The following is a 23420-nucleotide window of genomic DNA, read 5'->3' on the forward strand; positions in this document are numbered from 1 at the left end:
CGACCAACCTGTTTGGCCTCAGGGGAAGGAGGCTCCAGCGGCCCGACCGGGGGCCCGACGCCACCACCTGAGAAGAGAGGCCTCCTAGACCCTCTGATCTTCTGGAACTGACCCGCCACTGACTGCTCAGCTTGCTCTTAGGGGACGGGTCCCTGGAGCTCGGCCTTTGGACCCGCTTGAGGAGGGCGCTCCCGGACCTCTGATCCCATCTCCGTTGGATCTAGGGCACTGACCGCTGACCCAGGGGCCGTCCGTGGCTGGGAGGTCTGGTCGCGGATGGCTGCAGACAGAGCAACGGACAGAGAGGTCAGGGCCCAGAGCGATCTGTGAAATGGGCACACGAAGGCTGGGGGGTGGGGTTCCGGGAGGCTCCAGGTAGCGGTCCAGGCGCTGCAATCGGGCAGGCAGCGTGGTGTCGGTGGTAGTCTCGCCCGAGTCCCGCCGGACCCCGCCCCTCCAGGCCCCGCCCCGAGGCGGTGCTAACCCGGCCCCCGCCCCTGGAGGGCACTTCCGGCGCAGCGGAATTCCGGGTGCGAGTGATCGCTGAGTCGGCCTCTGGTCTTGGAGGAGGCCCAATGAGTGCGGCGCCCCTGGTGGGCTACAGCAGCAGCAGCTCGGAGGATGAGGATGAGGCCAAGGCAGGGGCCCAGGCGCGGCCGGGGGCTGGAAGCTGCCCTCGGTAAGGAGCGAAGAAGTCTTTTGGGGGAGGGTGCTGGTTAGCGCGACACCCCGACGGGACCCGAGCGTCTGGGGAGAAGGGGCGATGGTGCGGGGCGGCTCTCCAGGATAGGGCAAGAGAAGCAGCGGGAAAGGAGGATCCAGTGGACAGCCCTGGACAAAGCCCCAGAGTGCCCCCTCCTGGCTAGGCCAAGATTAGGAGGCAGGTAACATGCGCTCGGGTCCAGCCACCGCCTCTGGGGTGCACCACAACACCACCCCTGGGTCTGTTTCCTCATTCGGAGAGTGTTTTCATTCATCCAGTAAATACTCATTGAGCACCCGCTCGGGGCCAGGCTCAGGACTGGGACATTCGGCAGTGAACAAAACCGTCGAAGCCTTTATTTCGTGGAGGTTCAGTTCTCAAGTGCCGTGCTTGGTGCTTTGAAGAGCGCCTTTCAAGCAGTATCTGGGTTGATGTCACGATAGCTTTATCAGGTACACTTCACCGATGAGGAAACTGAGGCCCACACAGTGCACATGACCTGTTCAAGACCCCAAAGCTAAGAAGTGCTACTGCAATTCAGTCTTGTCCAGTTAGGGAATGTGACCTCTGAACCACCTCCTGGGGTTGGTGAGCGACCCGTGAGACAGCCCTGGGGAAAGAGCTTTGTGGTTATCTGGAAGCTGCTTACAGCACCTGGTGGGAAGTAGGTGCACACAGTCATCCCATATAAGGGGTTACAACTTTTATATGTACAGCGGTAGAGAATTCTAGGAGGATAAATGTGCTCGTTTTCCTTTTTTCTCTTGCAGTGCCCAGAGCCCCCTTCCCAGCCAGAGGTTGCCAGTACCTGACAGTGTGCTGCACATGTTCCTGGGCACCGAGGAGGGGCCTGAAGATGACAGTGCAAAACATGGGGGCCGGGTGCGCACGTTCCCCCACGAGCGGGGCAACTGGGCCACCCACGTCTACGTGCCGTGTGAGTAGCGTGTAAAAGACGAGTGGCTGAGACTGATAGGTGCCTCTTGATGGGAGGAAGCTGGCCCCAACCAGAAGGAAGAAACCAGAAACCTCTGACATTGATGGTAGGAGAGAGATGGACTTAGCAGAGAGAGAACAAGTTTCAAGAATTGGGGAATTTTTCTGTAAACTCGGTTTCAGTTTCAAATTCATTGCCTGAAATATTTTTTATTAACCCTGGGTATGTTTTCTCACTCATGAGGAGGTGACCAAGGGAGGGTCTAGGACAGAGTGTGAAGGCCATCCCAGAGTGTGGCTGCAGCTGGCAGTTTATTTCTAAGAGGGCCCTAGATGTGCTGGGGTCAAGTTCCCCTCTCCTCCCAGCCCTCATGAGTGAATGGCAGGCAAAAAATGCCCAGGCTTTGGAGTCAGACCTTGCTTTACTACCCACTGCTCTGGGTACCCGTTAGTAAGTTATTGGACTTCTTAGAACCTCAGTTTCCTCATCTCTAAAATGGGGAGCACGTATCTCCTAGGACTTTTGTGAAGATTGAATCAGATCGTTTATGTCAGGCTCTTAGCACCATACTCAGAGTAAGTGATGGCTCTTAGTATTTTGCATTAGATCAGGTCAACTCTTAGAGCCTCCATTTCCCCATCCACAAAATGAGAATGATTCCTATACTGCCTACTCAGCAAGCCATTTGGACAAATCGAGTAACGCACTGGGTGTGAGCAGACTGTTAACCATGCAGCTCTAGTCACACATTTGATTAAAAAAAAAAAGCGAACATACAATGGTGGTCATTGTAGTGATGTTTGTCTTTGTGAAAAATTAGGAGCATTCTAAGTGTTTATCAGGAGATTCTAAACATCTAATAGGAGGCTTGATAAAAAGTGCGGTTTGTGATTATGGATTAACTATGGGGCTGTAATCATGAGCTTGCCCTCTGCACTGAGAGGAAGGCCATCCAGCATATCATGTTATATGAAGAAAGCCAGTGGAAGAACAGTTTGAATGGTACACTGTCATCTTTTCAACAAATAAAATACATACATTAGTACATACACTGAGAAAAGGCTGGGGAGGGGCGCCTGGGTGGCTCAGTCGGTTAGGCATCAACTTTGGCTCAGGTCATGATCTCACAGTTCATGAGTTCGAGCCCTGCATTGGCCTCTGTGTTGACAGTGCAGAGCCTTCTTGGGATTCTCTCTCTCCCTCTCTCCCTGCTCATTCATTCTCTCTCTCTCTCTCTCTCTCTCTCTCTCTCTCTCAAAAATAAGCATTTAAAATAAAACAAAAGGCTGGGGAGATAGGCATCCAGGTTTGGCAATCTGGATACCTAGGGTAGTGATCTTGAAAGTGGGGTGTATTCCCCTTGGGGGAGAGGTCAAGATGATCCATTTGGAAGAAAAATATTAGAACCTCTTTACATATTCCTTTTTTTCTCATCTCTTAAAGTTTCTGTCCTTGGGGCACCTGGCTGGCTCTGTCAGAAGAGCACACAACTCAATCTTGGGGTTGTGAGTTCAAGTCCCACATTGAGATTACTAAAAAATAAAGAAAAATGCTTTAAATAAATAAAATAAAAGTTCTGTTCTTGAGAGTGTACATTTTACAACACACAATTTTGTAACATACATATTTGTAATTTAGTTATTTTTAATATTTGTGTATTTTTGAGAGAGAGAGAGAGAGCATGAGTGGGGGAGGGACAAAGAGAGAGGGAGACACAGAATCCGAAGCAGGCTCCAGGTTCTGAGCTGTCAGCACAGAGCCCAATGTGGGGCTCGAACTTACAAACTGTGAGATCGTGACCTGAGCCAAAATTAAGTCTACCACTTAACTGACTGAGAGCCACCCAGGCACCCCTGCATATTTCCTTTTTCACTTAAATTCTTTACAATGGGCATATGTGTATTACTTCCTTAACCATTAAATTATATTAAAATTTTATTAAAATACATACAGCTAGGCTGCTCTCAAAGTCATTTTCTCCTAAAACGCAGAGTAACAAAGGCCTTCCTCTGCCTTCTGGGATTCTTCATTCAGTCACACCACCCTGACTAAGAGAATGGCCCACCCTATCCGCTCTTCCCTCCAGATGAAGCCAAGGAGGAGTTCCTGGACATGCTCGACATGTTGCTGCCCCGCGCACAGACTTACGTCCCCCGGCTGGTTCGGATGGAGGCGTTCCACCTCAGCCTGTCCCAGAGCGTGGTTCTGCGGCATCACTGGATCCTCCCCTTCGTGCAGGCTCTGAAAGACCGCATGGCCTCCTTCCAGGGGTGAGTGCCCAGTGTTTCATCTGCCTCTCACCTCCTCTCCACGCTCCTCTTCCTGTCCTCAGCTCCTGTGGGTGGGCAGGTGTGGAGGGTACTACCCCAGCCAGCAGACCAGACGTAAAGGTTAGAATGCTGCACATCTCCTGGAGCCGCCTGCCATATGCCTCATCGTGAGCGACCTTGGGCATGTGACCTAAGTTCTGGAAAACTCGAGTCCTTACCTGTGGGCAGGTCACAGGAGCGGTAGTGGCTGCCTCCAAGGGGACCTGTGAGCAGCATGGCACTTGGCAAAGGATCAGAACTGAACCCTGCCTCCGGTTTTGTCTGCCAGCCTAAGACGTTTTCTTCCTCACCTTTCATATCTCTCTCCTCTTGTTACCAGAGAGCCTTTCCTCCTACCCTTGGGCACCTCAAAGCCCTGCTCCTTCACTGGGGCTCCGCGATTTGGCGTCTCCCCCAGAGTTCCTCAGTCCCAGGGATCATCCCATGCTCTGGCGGCGCATACCCTTGTGCTTATTTCATTCATACCCAGTCATTGCCATGTCCATTTCCCTCTATGGAGCCAAGCGCCCGCAGGCCCAGGAATGCGACTTCTCTCTGAATCCTCTGCATCTCTCCTCCAGGTGCTCTGCTGACTGTAGGCATCAAGTGGATGTTTGCTGAGCCAATGAACAGGAGGAGAGAGGGATCCTCTAAATGTTGGTTCCGGAAGGAGCCTAAGAAGCCATCCAAGTGGTGGTTTTATTTGCAGAGCCTTTCTTAAATGAGGTGTTAACCAAAAGCCTCGTTGTGTAGATGGGCGAGAGAAGCACAGAAATCTTCTAGCGCAAGCCTCACTCCCACAGTGCAGGAGGCCTTAGGCCCAGGGATTCCATAGATGCACTCTGCCCAGGTAGGGAACTGCCCATTTGGTTCAGCCCTTTCTGAGGGCCAGAAGAGGAAGGGAGGAGGTCAGCCTGAGAATCAGAACTAAAACTCCTCTCTGCCTCATTCGATTCCCTCCCCTGACCTTTTTTATTGTCGCCACCAAATTTATTGAGCAATATGTATATTAGTCACTACTCTCTTGGTCACAGGTACCAGAAATCCAACCCAAAGTGGCTTAAACTGGAGGGGGAGGGGGAATTTATAGGCTGTTATAACTAAAAAGCTGAAAATAGTGCTGGCTTCATGTATGCGTGGATTGGGGTGACCAGCAGATGTCAGATGGCACCTGACTGTCACCATCTTTTAGCTCAGGCCCTCTCCACATTGGGCTTCATTCTCACAAAGGCAAAGAAGGCTACCGGCAACTTGGGGCTGCTGGTCTACCAGCCGGGGGAGACAGCCCTTTTTTCTAATGGCTTCAGCAAAAGTCACGGGAATGACTTTGATTGGTCCGACTTGGCTAACATGCTCTCCGTTTGTGAGTACAGTTAACAAAACCCTTTCCCCTTCTCCGTGAGAATGCTTCCATTCCCCTGCTTCCAGCTCTGTTCTCTGGATAAAGGTGGAATGTCAGCTGTGTTTGGGGCCATGTTACTCGTGGTAAAAATGACCTGTTGGCACCCTGCATCTGGGCTGTGAAGACTGTGAGTGAACAAAACTTCTGGCAAGAAGCCGTGGCCCTGGGCTTCCCTGCATGCGGTGGTTCTTTGACTGGACAAGTCCCTTTCTGGGACCTCTGGAAACTTGGCCCAAGGGCCATTACAAGAGATAATGGTCCCTGAGGGGGCACAGATGTACGTTATCCTCTTGCTCACTTTGGGACCAGAGAATAGCGCCTAGATCACGGAGTTGGCTCCCCCTGATGCTCACCTGCTGGTGCATGGCGTTTCCTACTTCGTGTGAGTTCAAGCCTCATGTTGAGTGTAGAGATTACTTTAAAGAAATAAAAAAGGAGCACCTGGGTGGCTCAGTCTGTTAAGCGTCAGACTTCGGCTCAGGTCATGATCTCATGGGTAGTGAGTTCAAGCTGCACATTAGGCTCTCTGCTGTCATCGCAGAGCCCACTCCAGATCCTGTGTCTTTCTCTCTCTCTCCCTCTCTCTCAAAAATAAAAATAAATAAACATTAAAAATTTTTTAATAATAATAAATAAATAAAATATATTTGATAATTTCAAAAAGATATATTGGGGTGCCTCACTGGCTCAGTTGACTCTTGATCTTAGGGTTGTGAGTTCAAGCCCCACATTGGATGTAGAGATTACTTAAAAATAAAATCTTAAGGGCTCCCGCGTGGCACAGTCAGTTGAGCATCCAACTCTGGATTTCAGCTCAGGTCATGATCCCAGAGTGGTGGGACCAAGCCCCCAGTTGGGGTCCATGCTGAGAGTGGAAGCTGCCTGGGATTCTGTCTCTCTCTCTCTCTCTCTCTCTCTCTCTCTCTCTCTCTCTGCCCCTCTCCCCTACTTGCATGCATGCTCTCTCAAATTTAAAAAAAAAAAATTAAAATATTTTAAAAATAAATAAGATAAAATTTTTGCTAGCATCTGAGTGAAGCTATGTGTTAACTTTAACTGGGTGATTATGTAAGGTCTTATCTTGCTCTAATATTTTAGTGTTCAGTTATATCATCTGTATAATAGGGTAACAAAATGAAGTGTGAAATGAATTAACTGTATTTTCAAAATCCTCTTTTTTAAATATAAATTTTTTCTGATTTTTTAAAATTATTATTTCTGAAATGTGGTCTTTCCTCTTCTAAATTCCAGATTCTTCTTTATTGCCAACCGGGTAAAGATTTATACCAACCAAGAGAAAACAAGGTGGGTCTGGCCTTGTCTGCCCCAATTTTTTCTTTGTTTATGCTTTAACCAACTCTATGACTATAAAAGCATCTGTTCCCAAATCTGAACCATTCATTAAGAAAAATAACTAGAGGAACGTGGGGGGAGGGACAGAGGTAGAGAAAAACATCTTGGTAAAGTGAACAAAAGCCTGCCACTGGAAGAAAACCTGGGCCCCTGCCCAGCTCTGTCTCCAGTTGAACGTTTAGCTCATACCTTCACCTCCGTGACCTCTCATTTCCACACTGTCACACGCCTGTCCTTGATACATCCATCAGTGGGCAGTCATGAAGCTTGAATGAGCCAACCGTGTTCCGTAAGTGGTGGAGTGGGTTGAAGCTGGGAGGTAATGGATTAGAGATAGTGACAGTAGGCAAGTCAACTAATAAGTTTTACTGAGACCAGGAGGGGGGTGGCTGAAGATATACCCTCACAGGAGGGTTTTTAAAGACGAGAGCATGTTGAGAGCTGAGGGGAGGGTAGCTGGCACCCAAGAGCCAAGGGTCCAGGCTCAGGAGTGATGCGATGGCGGAGAGCAGGGCCACAGAAGCTTGGGGGTTGTAGACATGGCAGGGGGAGATGAAGGCGGTCCTGAAGGGTTGTGAGACCCTGGGGGAGGGTTACAGACAGAGGAAAGAGCCAGCCAGGAGATGGGGCAAGAACCTGTGGCCCCGACCTAACTGCTTTCTCTCACGTCCTCTGCCCCAGCGGGGATGGTTTATGTTCTCAGAGGCTGCATCTCATGCCCGTGTTGTCTCCACTTCTGCCTTCCCCAGAACGTTTGTTGGGCTCGAGGTCACCTCAGGGCACGCCCAGTTCCTGGACCTGGTTTCAGAGGTAGACAGAGTCATGGAGGAATTTGACCTCACCACTTTCTACCAGGTAACAGCCTTTTCTTCTCCACCAGCCCACCTAGAACTGGAATAAAACCATCCTTAAAGAAGCCCTTGTTGGAGGCAAACTGAAGCAAGCCCTCCAGAACTGGCCCATGTGAAGTGTCCCGAATGCCAGTCTTCAGGGGACACACCTCTGGGGGGGTTGAGGGGTCTGAGGTGTAATCAGGTGCAGCCCATGGAAAGTCCAACATTTCTTACAAATCTTTGTTATATCTTAGATATGCACAAGACTTACCCATTGTACTCCATATGGATCCGTGTTTATCTATTTTTTAAGAAGTAGTAATTCTCCCAAATTTTTTTTAGTAAAACTGACACACCAGGAAGAGTTGTAGCTTCACATGCCTTCCTGCCCCTCGCCCTGTGCCCTCCAGGGGTACTTGAACTCCAAATGGAGTATCAGGTTTTTAAAGGGTTTGATACAGTCTTTTAAAACCATGCTGACGTATAGAAGCATGAGTGTCAGTGGAGATTATTAGTTATAACTTTAGACGTTTTAGTTTTTGTCATTTCATCTTAGAAAGTATGTCACCTATTGAAATCTTTAGACAGAAAAAAGAGCTGGAGCCTGCGTTCTCTTCCATGTCCCAGATCTAATGACTCTGTGTAAAGGAAAGCCTCTCAGAACAGGACTGTCTTAGTCAGCTGAGGTCACCATAACAAAACACTGTAGATGGAGTGGTTTAAACAACAGAAATTTATTTTCTCACAATTCTGGAGCCTAGAAGTCCACAATCAAGGTGCCATCATGGTCCATTTCTGGTGTGGACTCTCTTCCCAACTGGTAGACAGCTGTCTGCTCCCTTTGTCCTCATACAGAGGAAAGAGAAGAAGCCAGCTTTCTGCTCTCACACAGGCATGAACCCCATCATGAGCACCTCATTTTGATACCCTCCTCTAAACCTAATTATCTCCCAAAGGCCCCACCTCCAAATGCCATTACATTGGGGGTTAAGGCTTCAACATATGAATTGGGGTGGGGGGGGAGGGACACAATTCAGCCCATAGCAAGCGCCAGCCCAGGGCTGTTTTCTCTATCAGCAGAGGGTGCTCGGGATCAACACTGAGGGTCTGGTCTCTCATGAAGCAGGCCAGGGATCCAGCAGGGATCCTGTGACAACACTGTGACAGATCTACGGTCATGTCCGGACCTGCCAAGGCATCCAGGTGACCGCCTACTCCCTGCTATTCCTCCGCAGGACCCCTCCTTCCACATCAGTCTGGCCTGGTGTGTGGGTGACGCGCGTCTCCAGCTGGAAGGGCAGTGCCTGCGGGAGCTGCAGGTGAATTCCCGCTACGGGAGCACAGAGGGTGCTGAGAGGGTGACGGGATGCGTGCCGGGAATGGCAGGGGAGCTGACGGGCCCTGAGGGTTAGGCGTGCAAACCAGAATCCCTAGAAATAGCTGACTGGGGAGGGGGCCTCCTCACCTTTCCTTGCTGCTTGAAGGGCAGTCCCGTGGCTGTAGCACCTGGGAGCCAGTTAGCAATCCAGACTCTCTGGCCCCAACCCAGACCTAAGAAATCAGAATTGCCTTTGAACAAGATGTCTAGGCATTTGCGTGCACGTTAAAATTTGAGAAGCACGACCCTAGAACACTGGTCTGAGAGAATGCCAGAAGCCTCTCCCGAAGTCCTTGCCCCTCACCCAGAGGCCAAGGGCTTGGGTGCCCACAGGGGCCTGGCTCGTGTAGGAAACGAGTGAAACGTGCCAGGCGTAGGGAACGTCCACCCAGGGAGCTTTTGTATTTTGATAAGTAGGTGATGTGTCTCACTTTGCCGTCGGTGCCTTCAGAGTTGCTAATACACCACCTCCAGCAGAGGAGAGAGCGGGGAAGGGCTGTCGTGTGGGAATGCGGACATAGTGTTGCTAGCACTTGTTTTTCAAGGGAGGCCAGAAGTCCAGATTTTTATGTGGAACTAATGTGTATTTTTTTAAAAAAAACATGTCGCAAGCCAAACAAAGCATGTGCAGGAGGGACACAGCCCCTGGGCCATCGTCAAGCAGCCACCTCTGCCCTTGGCCTAATCATGCTGTGGGGGCAAACAGCCCTGGTTTCAGGCTCCAGCAGATCCGACCCCAATTCCAGTTCTACTGGGTTCATAATCCGGGGCTCTGAGCACCCTTTTCCTCCTGTGCCAAGTTGGGGCAATAGGACTGACCTCACGAGATTACCGAAGCGCAGAGCCTAGAGCCTGCACGGCCCTCAGTCTCCCTCCACCAGGCCCAACCTCTGAAGGATTTGAGTAGGCTGGTCTGGCTTCCAGTGCCCTCTGGGTCCCCGGTTCCCTTTAACGTGACTGTCTTTTCTCGGCTCCCGGTGGAAGACAATTGTGGACGAGTTTGAAGACTCCGAGATGGTGCTGCGTGTGCACGCCGAGCAGGTCCGCTGCAAGTCTGGGCACAAGTTCTTCTCGATGCCTTTGAAGTGAGCACCAGAGGCCCTCGTCCCAGGCCCCTCTGCAGGCTGGGTGGAGATGGAAGAGCCTGCTCCAGTCCATGGGGATGCTCCCAGCCTCCCACTGGGGGGCCTGGCCACGGTCTCTGGGTGCCCGGGTCCCTGGGGGCTGGTTCTCTCCTGGCCCTTCTGGGTCGCCGGTCCAGCGCTGGTACGTGTGGTCATTGTCAGGAACCACCAGTAGAGGGCAGCCTGGGCCTCCTAGTTCTAGGTCTGTGGACCTGCCCCGCACAAAAGAAAGTAGGGTGACCCGATGAGCCCGCCCAGACTCAGCCAGAATCCCCACTGCAGCCCCTCCAACAAATGGCCCCTCTCCCACACCCTTCCCCCTTCAGCTGTTTGGATTTTGATGCCCTTGGCCTCCACCAGGGCTTTTAAAACCATCATGTCCTGGCTCTTCCCCACTCAAGCTAGACACAGGGTGCTTGAATGGGTCTGTCACCCTCCCTCCTCGAAGCGTGTCACTTTTATTTATTATTTATTTTTAGTCTCACCCCTCCTGTGCCAGCAGAGGGCATTTCAGGGCCAAGGTACAGAGTGCTAATTTGTGGTTCTACATCGGTTTTCTCCATTCCTGCCTCCCACTCACCCCCAGCCAGGTGCCTGGGGAGACGTGAGCAGATGTTTCATTTTGGCCTGGCTGGTGGCTCTAAGCCAGGCCTCCAACGCTCTGTGACCTCTGGCTTCTCATCAGCTTTCCCAAAGAGGCAGCGAGGCGCCTTCCCCCAAAGTTCTCTTTCCGCTGCCTTCAGCTGCCTGCTGTGGGCTGCAGGCGTTCCGAGGGGGCCGTGGAGGTGGGGTCAGGGGGCACCCAGGGCCTTTATTTTTCATCAAGCCTTCACCAGAGCAAAAGGCCAGTCCTCCCTGGTTGTCACCTGGATCTCTGGTGATGGATAAAGAGATATTTTTATGTGGTAGTCTTAAATTATGTTCAACAAATGAAAATTGCAATTTTAATTTTGGCTTTTGTCTGGGACTGCTTCTGTTCAACTAGGTGAAAAGAGGACTTTCCTCTGCCCCCGCCTTCCCCAGCCTGCTTCACGGTGTGGAGGGACTCTTGGAAATCCGTTATGACCGCTAAGGTGGCTGTGAGAGGCATTGACAGAGCCTCAGTCAAATGACAGTGGGGTCACCCGGCCTGCTGGGCCTATAAGTAGCACAAACCACATCCGGCCCAGGGCTTGGCCTGTGGTGGGGGGCGGCCACCCCTCGTCAGTGACATTCAGACCTGACACTGCTGTTAATGCAGCCCTTTCTAGGGTCATGTCATCTGTTCTCCCAGTGACAACCCTGAAAAGTAAGATGGGGAGGAGTGACTCTTCCACTTGGACAGAGAAACAGGTTAAATGTCTTACCGCTGGTCCACCCTGACCTCGATCCTGCCCTGGGGCTCCTGGTCAGGACTGCTCTCCCTGTGCACACAACCCTCTGCCCCCCACCACCACCACCACCCCAGGCCTGAGGCAAGGGGACCTGTCACTCTGGCTCCCGCTCTGCCTCCTGCACCTCCGGACTTTCCAAGGCAAGTTCCCCCTCAGTGCCCAGACACGCAGGAAATCCCATCCTGTGATTCCCCAACCCCACTGCACTGATCTGCTGATTCAACTCCGACTGCTCAGTCAGTGCTGGATTTTGAGGTCACACTGGAGAGGCAGAAGAAGCCAGGCATCTTCCTGGCATGCAGGGAACACAGCGAATTTGCTGTGCAGCCAACACTTACCGCTACCGGCTCTGTGTCTGGATGCTTAGGGTGAGGGGGCAAGCAGGGTGTGCAGAGCAGGATCCCCACTCCTGACTTCGCACTTGTCAGACTGGGAAGCGCAAGCAGAGTCACCCGGTTTCCTGCACGTTCCGATTTCAACATGGAAGCCAGCCTCTTTCAAGGCAGGCTCTGTGGGCACAGACCACCTGATTTTCCCCCGTCTTGGGCACTGGCTCTCCCCAGGAGAGCCCCACCACCATGAACAAACCCAAGAGGACTGGCTGGGCTGGTCCCAGGGGAGGATGTGGCCCGGATGGAATTACAGTAGGGCAACTTTGAGAAATGGGCCAAGATCAATAAAGGGCTCTTCAGTGGGGAATGGCAGGTGGTGGCAGAGGAAGGAAGTAGGAGACTCACTGAGGGGGGAGGGTCGGCAGGCCGGGCAGGAGGCTGGGCAGGAGGCCGGGCAGAAGGCTGGGCGTCAGGGGCTTGGCGGGAGCCCAGACACTGAGTGTGCCTGCTGGAGCCGCCCGCTCACCAGCGCTCCGCTGACAGTGCAGAAGCAGCTGGGGCTCTTCCATAAGAGGAGATGTGCTTCGAAGACAGAAGACGAGACCGGCACAGGCCCGGGGCCACCCCTCCCCAGGCTGGCTCGGAATAGAGAGATTGCTCTTGATGGGGCTTTTATCACACCAGAGAGAGTGCAAAATCAACACATCTGGCCTCGGTGTCCTCAGATGTTCCCTGCAGGGCAGGGAAGTGATCATCGAGGCCTCCTTGGCCCATTTCCACCTGGCACTCTTGGCTCTCTCCACACGCCTCTCCAGACCACCCCAGCTTTGTTTCCAAGGAAGAGGGAAATTACCTCGGCTTGTTTGTTTCTTCCTTGTCTTGGTACCAGGAGCCTGAAGGGCCCACGGTGGGTGGGGTTGGGGGTGCGGGGGGCCTGGGCCTTGTTCCAACCCACAGCGCCTTGCCTTTTTGAGGGACCACAGCCACTACCTGAGCCAGAACCTTCCTTGTACAAACGGGGAGACAAACCCAAAGAGGGGAAACAGCTCGCTGAAGATTGCCTGGTAAATTAGTGCTTGGGCAGCCCCCAGGCCTGGCTTCTAATCCCCAGCTGTTTGAGACCCTCACGGCACCTGAGGGTCTCAGAGTGAAACTGCTATGAAACCACATGTCTGTGCTTTAATTCAAAAGTTTCCAAGAAAACAAAAGGAGTAGGGGGAGGTTCTAGATGAAATGATATTAGCAAAACGTGGGCAATGTTTAAAGCTGGGTGACTGGGGGTGCCTGGGTGGCTCTGTTGGTTAAGCATCCGACTTCAGCTCAGGTCATGATCTTGTTGGTTGGTGAGTTCGAGCTCTGCATTGGGCTCTGTGCTGACAGCTCAGAGCCTGGAGCCTGCTTTGGATTATGTATGTGTGTCTCTCTCTGCCCCTCATCTGCTCACACTCTCTCTCTCTCAAAAATAAACATTAAAAAAAAAAAAAAAAAGCTGGGTGACTGAAGGCTAGGGCCCACATGGGTCTGTCCTGCCAGTCCCCTCAGGCCTTGGGTGCTAGCCAGATCTGACAGAACCACAGACCCATGTCATGGATAGATGGACAAACCCACCTGGAAGCCCAGAGGTGCCTGTAGGGGCCAGAATCCAAATATCAGGAGCTTCAAGGTCTAGTCACAAGGGATGCCTCCTCCTTAAGTAGGATTTACCCCAGGAGAGGAACCTCCAACGGAGAAAAAACAATGACCAAGCTGTCTGGCTTCTAAGATGGTTCTTGGGCCCCTCTCTTTACTAAGAACATCCTAAACTCAAACTCTTTTATTTTTTTAAAGATTTTTTTTTTTTTTTTAAGTAATCTCTACACCCAACATGAGGCTTGAACTTACAATGTGAGTTGCATGCTCTATCTACTGAGCCAGCCAGGTGCCCCTCTAACCCTTCTTTTTTAATTGGTTGATTGGCAATAAATACAGTGAAAGATTGCAATGCATTCAGTTAAACCAAGAATAAGCCTGTTGTCCATTTCTGACAACCACTATACATTTCAGAGTAAAAACTTTAGAAATTTAGAGCATAGTACATGTATAGACCCGTTGAATCACTATTTCTACACCTGAAGCTAATATAACATTGTGTCACTATACTTCAACTTTTAAAACCATTTAGAAATCCATTTCTCAAAGGAGGGATCCCATAGAAAAGGGAGTAGAAATGGACACAATTGTCCCAGCCTTTTCCCTGAAGAACTAAGGCCTTTATGTGTACTTCCTGCTAGAATCTAGTTTTAGCAAGAAACCTGCAAAATCAGTTTAGTGAGAAATCCCCACCCTTGATAATCTGATCAAACTCCCCATCCCCACTACCCCCCCCCCCCCCCCCCCCCCCCCCCCCCGCCAGGTGATATCTGATCTTGGCCTGGCCTGCCTCAGCCAGAACCCACCCCAGACTTAATGTCTCCTTTTAGTAATTTTCCATCCACCAATGCCCCCCTCCCCACTTGCTCTTTGGTTATAAATTCTGCCTTGTTCTGGTTGTATTGGGAATTGAGCCCAGGTCTATACTGAAGTCTCTTCCCCTATTGCAATAGTTTGTTTTGTTGGTTTTGTTTGTCTGTTTGTTTTTCAGTAAAATCTATCTTCACTGCTTTAACTTCTATCCAATTCGGTTTCTCTTTAATGGTTTTTGGCGCTGTGCCCCACTGGACTCTTAGACATGACAACTAGGCTTCGTGGTACACACAGAGACCTTTCGTCTCCAGCCTGTTTGCTGGTTTGGGTATTCGATGATGAATCCTACTCTAGAATCCACCACTCCAGATAAACGTCCCCTGAAGGGGGAGGCCAGATTTTGATTCTCAGGATCCTGAATAAACTCTAGAAGCTGGGTCAGAGTCCCAACCAAGCAGCTGTTTGTAAGAAGCTGGGTTAGAGTCCTGGGTAAACAGAGGCTGGGTTAGTCCTAGGCTTTTCTGATTATAAAAGGCTAGATTCTGTAAGGAACAGAGGCTGGGTTAGAATCCCAGGAATTTCTGTTCATAAGTATAAAGTTCATTAATCAAGAACATAGGAGCTTTTGGGGTACCTGGGTGGCCCAGTCAGTTAAGCGTCCAACTCGGTTTTGGCTCAGGTCATGATCTCACAGTTTGTGGGATCAAGCCCTGCGTTGGGCTCTGCACTGACAACAGCACAGAGCCTGCTTGGGACTCTGTCTCTGCTTTTCTCTCTACCCCTCCCTCACTCATGCTTTCTCTCCCTCTCTAAAAATAAACAAACATTTAAAAAAAGAAGAAGGAGGAGGGGGAGGGGGAGGGGGAGGGAGAGGGGGAGGGGAAGGGGAAGGAGAAGAAGAAGAAGAAGAAGAAGAAGAAGAAGGGGAGGAGGAGGAGGAGGAGGAGGAGGAGGAGGAGGAGGAGGAGGAGGCGGCGGCGCCCTGGGTGACTCAGCTGAGCAGTCGACTTTGGCTCAGGCCATGATCTCACGGTTTGTGAGTTCAAGCCCCACATCAGGCTCTGTGCTGACAGCTCAGAGCCTGGAGCCTGCTTCGGATTCTGTGTGTGTGTGTGTGTGTCTCTCTCTCTCTGCCCCCAAATGCCTGTTCACTCTCTCTCTCTCTATCTCTCAAAAAAATGAATAAATGTTTAAAAAAAAAAAAGAAGAAGAAGAATATGGGAGCCTTTCAACCAACTGAAACCTCTCCTCAAACTCCTGCTGACTATATGCTTGTACAGCGGAATACTGTCTGCTTTCTTTCTCATTAGCAAAACTTTACTAAAAACTCTCTTGAGCTACAATGGGCCCTCTGGGGGGCTCTTGGGATAGGACCAAATTAGTCCACCTAAGGGGAGCCCTAGGGCAAAAAGGAACAAAAGTCTCTGATGCACAATGGTCTGCTTTGTTCACTTGTATGAAGCTGAACAGCAACTAAATGATTCAAACCTCATTCAAACTATAGAACTTCTTAAACAATGTCTTCAGAAAATTTGTTCTGATTCGGTAAACCCCCTAGAACTCCTCACAGCACCCCCATTTTCCCCTCCTAGTTCTCCTTCATATCCGTCATGCTCTCCCAAAATGTTCTTCACCAAGACCACCCCAGTCCTTCAACGCCCTGTAACTGTAAGGTGCACGCCCATCTCTTACGGAGGAAGGCAGGGTGCAACCAATTTAAACCTTTATCTCAGAATTAACATGTCATCTGTCATCATCAAGGACTCTCTTAATTCCCAAAAGAAAAGGAAAAGATGTGTTGAATACTTTAGGATTGTTCTGGGAGCATGCTCTCCAGATTCCCTGGTTTACATCAACTTATCCACCTATCTTTTGGCCTGGGCGATGCCACCCCTCGGTTTGGAAAGGCCAAAGGAACACCCTACCCGAAGGCCATCAAGGGTCTCAGACTACCCCTAATTCCCATTAGAAAATGAGGAAAGAAAAATTACTAGAAGCCATCCCTCAGGTCTCTCTCACCAAAACTGATTGGTCATGTATTCAAAGTTATAAACAAAGGAACTAAATATGCCTAATGATCACCATCAATCAGAGACAACATGGAAAGAGCACTCGGGGCTGGACCTGCCTTTCCAAACAGCCTCAGCTCTGGCCACAAGCTTTGGAAACGGTCTCAGACTAGAGCTCCATGACACATTCCAGAAAAATAATATTAACTGGTAAAAGGCAGACATGTGTAAGTGCCAGACATTAGCCCAGCATTAAGAACATACTAGTTCAAAAACACTGGGAAATCCAGAAAGCAAGCTTATGGTATTGCAGTTAAAACAGCCAGGAGGACCTGAAATTTTTAATCTACAGCAAATTCTGAAATCAGGATCTCCCTTTGATCAAAACGCTTGCTGAAATTGTAAGAAAAAAGGTTGTTGGGTCTGGGAGTGCCAGGCTTCAAGAGGAGGGAAAAAGCCCAAGTCCCTTCCTCACCAGAAAACGCTGGACTCTCCTCCAGTGCCCTCAACTGCCACCAAACTCACAAGGAGAAATAACCCTCCACGTTAAAGGGCACCCACCACACTTCTCATTGACCCCCCATGGCAACACATTCTACCCTTAGCACCACACTGTCCCCTGCCCCCCTTCCTCGGAGTCACCAAACTTTACCAGTGGTGAGTTTTGATAATTTACCTCATAAACTGTCTCTGTCTCAACCCCTTAATATTTCCATGGGACCTCTTAAAGCTCAGCATTACTTTCTTCTCAGTTCTGCGGCCGCGGAAGGCTGTTAGGAAGGAATCTTCTCATGAGGTGGGATATAAAAGTTTATCCTGCGCTGGAAGGACTCCTCCTACAGCTCCCTGACTCCTCCCCTTCACGTCTATGTCCCCTAATAGCTGTGTCTGACTTCCCGGGGGTCCTTTGCCCCCTTCAACTAATACCTATGTCACTGACTATTTAAATCAACTATTAGACAGGATTCCTTCTTCTTTATGGAAAAAAACGAAAACAAAAACCAAAAAACCCCACAAAACTCCACTAATAGGGACGCATATAGATACAGAACCCCTTAAGGTAGAAATAGATCCTTCCATGCCCCTCCCCAGGATTCCTCAATACCACTTAAAGCTAGAAGGACTTGAGGGTCCCCACACAATAATCCAAGGTTTATTAGACAAAAAAAAACTTCTAATCCCCACTTCTAATCCATGTAATACTCCCATTTGGGCCATTAAAAAAAACCAAACAGGGGCGCCTGGGTGGCTCGGTCGGTTAAGCGTCCGACTTCGGCTCAGGTCATGATCTCACGGTCCCTGAGTTCGAGCCCCGCGTCGGGCTCTGTGCTGACAGCTCAGAGCCTGGAGCCTGTTTCAGATTCTGTGTCTCCCTCTCTCTCTGCCCCTCCCCTGTTCATGCTCTGTCTCTCCCTGTCTCAAAAAACAAGTAAACGTTAAAAAAAAATTAAAAAAAAAAAAACAAACCAAATAGGCAAAACTATCAGCCCAAGATCCAAGATCTGTCAATAAAACAGTTAAACCCAGATTTGTCTTGGTTCCTAATCCTAACACTATCCTGTCTGCTATTCCTTCCAACCCCTAATATTTCAGTCTTCAATTTGTGTTCCACCTTGTTTAGAATTCCCCTTTGTAAGGAATCCGATACTTGTGTGCCTTTACCCGGGAAATAACCACCAATGTACCTGGACGGTTGTGCCCCAAGGCTTTGCGGAGGCTCCTAGTACTTCTCACACACCCCACATGGCAGTTTGAGGGAACTAAAATTCCCAGAAGACTCCACCTTAATCCAGTATGGAGATGACTTCCTTCGACGTTCTGACAGTTACCTTCTTAAGGCATTAGCAAGAAAGGGCCACAAAGTGGCTAAAGACAAACTTCAGCTATGCTCTTTGTGCGTCTGACATCTGGGTCATGGTGTTTCAGCTGTAGGGTAAAAACTATCTTCACAGACCAAGGCGCCCCTATGCAACATTTTCCACTCCCTGAAAGAGGACGACAACTGATAGGTATTTTGGGTCTTGTGGGATATCGTAGGATGCAGATATACCTACCTTCTCTATGATTGCCTCACCCTTCTATGTCATGACTAAGGAGTCATCCTCAGACCCAGAAGTCTGGGGCCCCCTATCCAAAGATGCTTTTGAAAACCTTGAGGATTCTCTCTCTACTTTCATTTCCCACCTTTAGGCTTACCAATTACTCCCTGCCATTTTCTTTGTGCATGAACAAAAGGGTCATGCTCTCAGAGTGTTGTCCAAAAAGCATAATGGCCATGGAAGACCTCGACCCAGTGACTAAGACATATGCACCTTGCCTATAAGCCGTGGCTACAACCATCAAGTTTGTCCGACCTACTTCTGATTTAGCATTAGCTCATCTGCTCGATATACATGTTCCTCCTACTGCACAGACCCTATTGCGTGATGAAAACACATAGTACTTTTCTGCATCTTGACTTACCTCTTATGAAATCTTACTATTCTCTCTCTCTCACATCACCAAACATCACCATCAAAACCCTGCCACCTTTCTTCCCTTACCCACTAATGAGATGCCTCACGATGGTGTCTTTAACACTAGACCCTGGTCCCGTCCTAGGTGAGGTTAATCAGAACCCCCCACCCCCCGCCCATCCCCGCCCCCCCCCACACACATTGACCTTACTCTTCATTTCGATGGCTCCTACCTCTGGAAGGAGGATGTGGCCTTCCAGTCTGGATATGCCATCACTGATCAACATAAACCTCTAGAATACTGAGCCCTGCCAAATGTCAGATCAGCCCAGGTTGCTGAGTTAATTGCTCTTACTGTGGCTTGCATAAGAGCAGAAGGAATAAAGGTTAACATATACTTATAGCTGCTATGCCTTTGGGGTAATACATGATTCAGGTATGCAAAACAGACGGGACTCCTGACAGCAGCCAATACCCCAGTCAAAAATGGACCCCAAATAGCAAGACTTCTAAAGGCATTGTTTTTTGGGTTTTTTTTTTTTAATGTTTATTTGTTTTTAAGAGTGAGAGAGAGAGACACAGAGTGCAAGCAGGGGAGGGGCAGAGAGAGAGAGGGAGACACAGAATCTGAAGCAGGCTCCAGGCTCTGAGCTGTTGGCACAGAGCCTGACACAGGGCTCAAACTCACAAACCATGAGATCATGACCTGAGCTGAAGGCTGACGCTTACCGACTGAGCCACCCAGGCACCCCTAGAGGCATTGTTATTATCCCAGCAGATTACCATGGTAAAAACTGAGGGACAATGTACAGAAAATTCAGAGGAGACCTAAGGAAATAGATTGACTGATAAGTATACTAAATTAGCAGTCTCCTCCCTGACCACCCAAGAAATCCAAGCAGTTTCCAGGCCTTGGGACTACACCCTTGTATCCTCTTTGAGCACCTAGATCCCTGGTAGGATTATTCACCTTCCCTTGTGAGAGAGAAAACTATTTTAGGATGACTCCTAAGGAAATCATGAAAGAAATCCACATGGCCCAAAGGAAAGCTTCAGACTCAGAAAGAATTAGATGGGGAAGAGTTGGATATTTTAGCCATTCGGGTGGACTTTGGAAATACCAAGACGTCTACTCCACAGGCCCCAAGTTTATCTCTCGAGTCATTGTGTGTGGTTTAAACAACACAGCTCACATGGAAAGGGACAAAATGCAGGATATAGTAGACAAACGGTGGTTTGGACTGTTTGGCTTTTATTTTGACCAAGCACTTGCCCCTTACCTCAACTGCCAGAAACATAAGCCTGGAAAAACCATAAAGGTGTGGCAATTTAAAAAAAAAAATTTTTTTTAAGTTTGTTTATGTATTTATTTTGAGGGAGAGAGAGCGTGAGCAGGGGAGGAACACAGAGAGAGGGCTAGAGAGAGAATTCCAAGCAGGCCCCAGGCTGACGCAGGGCCTGGCATCATCATGACCCTAGCCCATCACCCCGGAGGAAACCAAGAGTCTGAAGCTTACTGACTGAGCCATCCAGGTGCCCCTCCCCCGCCACCATTTTAAACCTTGCAACTAGGCATTCTGAGAAAACCCCACACCTACTCCAGTCTATCCTCACAAGGGTCCTGTCCTTTCCATTGTAGTTTTATCACGGGCCCCTTTCTGAGAATGTACATTCATTGTCACACTTACCTAGCCATCACTGAGTCCAACATAACCTCCGCCTCAGCCACTACAGGGTTCCCTGGAGATCCCTCATATGAAAGAAAATGTCCCCAATGCTCCTCTTACCTAGTTTCTCAGAGGGAGCCCAACCACCATAAACCACCTCCAGACAAATCTTTTTCCTCATCCTCAAAATTAGCATGCTTTGGTTATCCTCAGTGACCAGATAATTATTTCTATGACCGCTGTCTAATTCCCGATGATTCTGATTTTTTCTGGGGAACCCAAGCTTATTGGGTGTTACCTGCCAACTGGGCCAGATCTTGCTACCTTGCCGATCTTTTTTTTTTTTTTAATTTTTTTAAATGTTTATTTATTTATTTTTTGAGAGAGAGAGAGAGAGCGAGAGAGAGAAAGAGAGAGAATGAGTGGGGGAGGGGCAGAGAGAGAGGGAGACACAGAATCTGAAGAAGCTCCAGGCTCCAAGCTGTCAGCACAGAGCCCGAGGCGGGGCTCAAACTCACCAACCATGAGATCCTGACCTGAGCTGAAGTCAGACGCTCAACCGACTGAGCCACCCAGGCGCCTTGCTACCTTCCTGATCTTACCAATCTCTTCATCTTACTCTATTTCCTACAATCTCCTTGCATTCTTAAATTATCTCTAAAACAATCACCCCCTCCCTCAGGGTCACCTCACTCTTACTGTAAGAACAAGAGGTATTCACAACATTGCAGATCCCCCCATAGGTGAGCTCAGTTCCAGGGAAGGTGAGGTCACAAAAACAACTACAGAACTGGGCCTATGTTCCATCCAGGACCTCACGACTTTTTGGGGAGACGTTTGCCACTTTTGGGGTACCATCCCCAGAAATCTATCACCTGGCTCAAGAGGTTAGATTCAACAACAGAATCACCTATTCGTTGCTACTGAAGCCATTCACCTCGTCCCTGGATAATCTCAGCATGGGCTTCCGGATCAGTGACTAGCCAACTACAAGAAACCCACGTGGGCTGTTCTCAACTTCAGTGCCCTCGATGTGACCCTGGCTACAGAAGGAGACACTTGCACAGTGGTCAGACACAACTACTACGCCTTCATCCCCAGCAATCTGCTTGACACCTTTGCCACAAGCAGGAAGGGCCGAGAGGTGAATGAAGAAATGTTTCACTGTCATTGCACTCACACTGCCAAGGACAACAGGCACTGGGGCTTCTGGTAGATCTCTGAAGATCTGTGAAGTTGGGTACACATACTGGTCCCGTCTCTAATCTTCATCTATTTGTCTTCAAGTTATCCCTCTCATTCAATGTCTTGTGGGTCATACAGGACAGCAGTTATCTATTGTCAGCAAGGCTCTAAACAAATAAAGGTGACCACATGAGGAAAGAAGAATTTCTAAGATTCTTTGCTTGACCAAACTTTTGTCAGGATCCCATGAACCCTCTTTCCAACCAGGCCCTTCTGTGTACTTCCTTCTAGAATCCAGTTTTAGCAAGAATTCTGCTAAGTTAGTTTATCTAGAATTTTCCACCCTTGAGATCTTATCACACTCTCATCCCTACTACTCCCCAGGTAATATCTGATCACCCTGGCTGCCTTCAGCCAAATCCCCCAGACTCCACGTCTCCTTTTAGTCATCTCCCATCCACCAATCCCCACCCCTTCCCATTCCACTTGCTCCTGGCCTATAAACTACCCCCTTGTTCTGGTTGTATTTGGAACTGGGTCCAGTTCTATACTGGAATCTCTCTTCTCCTATTGCAATAATTTTTTGGATAAAATCTATCTTTGCTAGTTTAACTTCTGTTTGCCTTCCCAGTGGTCTTTTTCTTCACCCGCAAGGTCTCTGAACAGGCCATTTGTAAGCTCAGCCAGATCTCTGTCTGATCTGGGATCTGATCTGATCTGTCTGGTTCCTGGAGGTGAGGCCTGCTGGACCACCCTAGGGCTTACTCTAGAGAAACCTGCCCTCAGGTAAGGAAGGTTCCCATTTCCAGGGTGAGGAAGTGGCAGAGAGGGAAGGTCTCAGTCCCTGGGGCCAGTTTTAGGACCGAGACTGCCCTTGGTCTGGATTCGCAGCCTCTGGGGACTTTAGACCTCCAAGGCCCCCGCACCACCTCAGGCCTTCTGCAACCAAGCAGATCTCAAGCTGCTCCTGAAATAGAATGAAATCTAGCACTTTCAGCTCTGTGCTGTAGAAGTTTTGCCCACTGGCCCATCACCTTGAGGAACCACACTGTTACATTTCACTTGCACAAAACAGTGTCCTCTACTTGGACAGTTAATGTGTGGAAACAGCCCAAACATACCAACCCTCAGCCGACCTTTGCCCCACATTCCAGATAAGGAGGCAGCAGGTAAATGGCAATGGTGAAAAGGGCAACTGCCTCCCTCTGAAACCTGTGTTCTGTTGACCACACTGCCCAGGCAAGGTACCCAACCTCACCTGGTAACTTGAGGAGAGTCACTCAAGGGCCAAAGACATCTTGAGGATTTGAAGAGACCTGGGCCAACAAACCATTAGATTTTTATCTCCCCCCTCCACTTCCACCCCAAGACAGGACTCTTGGGTCCCTCTTTCCTCCTTCCTGACCACCACAGCCTTATAGCCCCACACACCCGCCAGGTGGAAGAAAGAAGAGTCGTCCTTCCTCCTAGCTCCCTCTCTCTCTCTACGGGGTCGCTGGGGAGGAGGGGAGTGTCAAACCTGCTCTCCAAAAGCAAGGGTGGGAGTGACGGGGGCGGGCAGGCAAGAATCCCTTCCTTCCTGGAAGAGTAAAAGGGCCGCTGGTCCGACTCCACCTTCGGCACCTGCTGCAGAGAAGCCCCGGGCTGAGGTACCGCCCCCGGCCCTCGCCCGGGTCCGCGCGCAGAGAGAGCACTGGCCCTTTAAGAGCGGCGGCGGCCGCGGCGCGCGGGGAGGAGGGTTGGGAGCGCCCGGAGCTGCGCCGAACTCGCCGGGGACGTCGGGCGCCGGCTCCCTGGCTCGCTCACTCGCTCCGACCGGCTCCCTGCGCCTCCTCCCGGGACTGAGCGGGGACCCCGGCCCGGGCGGGCGCGGGGCGAGCAGAGTCCCCGGGCGGGAGGCGCGCGCTCCGGGCAGCA

General features: G+C 50.0%; 1 protein-coding gene and 1 long non-coding RNA gene across 4 annotated transcripts; one reads left to right on the forward strand and one right to left on the reverse strand.

Annotated features, from left to right (window-relative positions):
* Positions 1 to 366: 366 nt before the first annotated feature.
* On the forward strand, positions 367 to 10987 carry USB1 (U6 snRNA biogenesis phosphodiesterase 1). 3 transcript variants are annotated; one of them, XM_042918155.1, is made up of 7 exons: positions 373 to 679; positions 1474 to 1640; positions 3727 to 3910; positions 6603 to 6656; positions 7454 to 7559; positions 8773 to 8856; positions 9900 to 10987. In XM_042918155.1, exons 1-7 carry the CDS (start codon positions 576 to 578, stop codon positions 10002 to 10004), a joined length of 804 nt encoding a protein of 267 aa, XP_042774089.1. In that variant the 5' UTR covers positions 373 to 575; the 3' UTR covers positions 10005 to 10987. The 3 variants fall into 3 exon arrangements, with proteins under 3 accessions (XP_042774090.1, XP_042774091.1, XP_042774089.1); XM_042918156.1 differs by lacking the exons at positions 8773 to 8856; positions 9900 to 10987 and adding an exon at positions 8615 to 8764 and having other exon boundaries at positions 367 to 679; XM_042918157.1 differs by lacking the exons at positions 8773 to 8856; positions 9900 to 10987 and adding an exon at positions 8618 to 8764 and having other exon boundaries at positions 367 to 679.
* LOC122207871 lies at positions 10172 to 23123 on the reverse strand. The gene is made up of 4 exons (XR_006197048.1): positions 23023 to 23123; positions 22762 to 22819; positions 21499 to 21670; positions 10172 to 10251 (listed from the first exon to the last, which is right to left on the reverse strand). It is a non-coding gene; the product is annotated as an uncharacterized LOC122207871 (long non-coding RNA).
* Between the last annotated feature and the right edge of the window lie 297 nt (positions 23124 to 23420).

This window comes from Panthera leo, chromosome E2 (genome assembly GCF_018350215.1).
Source record: "Panthera leo isolate Ple1 chromosome E2, P.leo_Ple1_pat1.1, whole genome shotgun sequence".
Lineage (NCBI taxonomy): Eukaryota > Metazoa > Chordata > Mammalia > Carnivora > Felidae > Panthera > Panthera leo.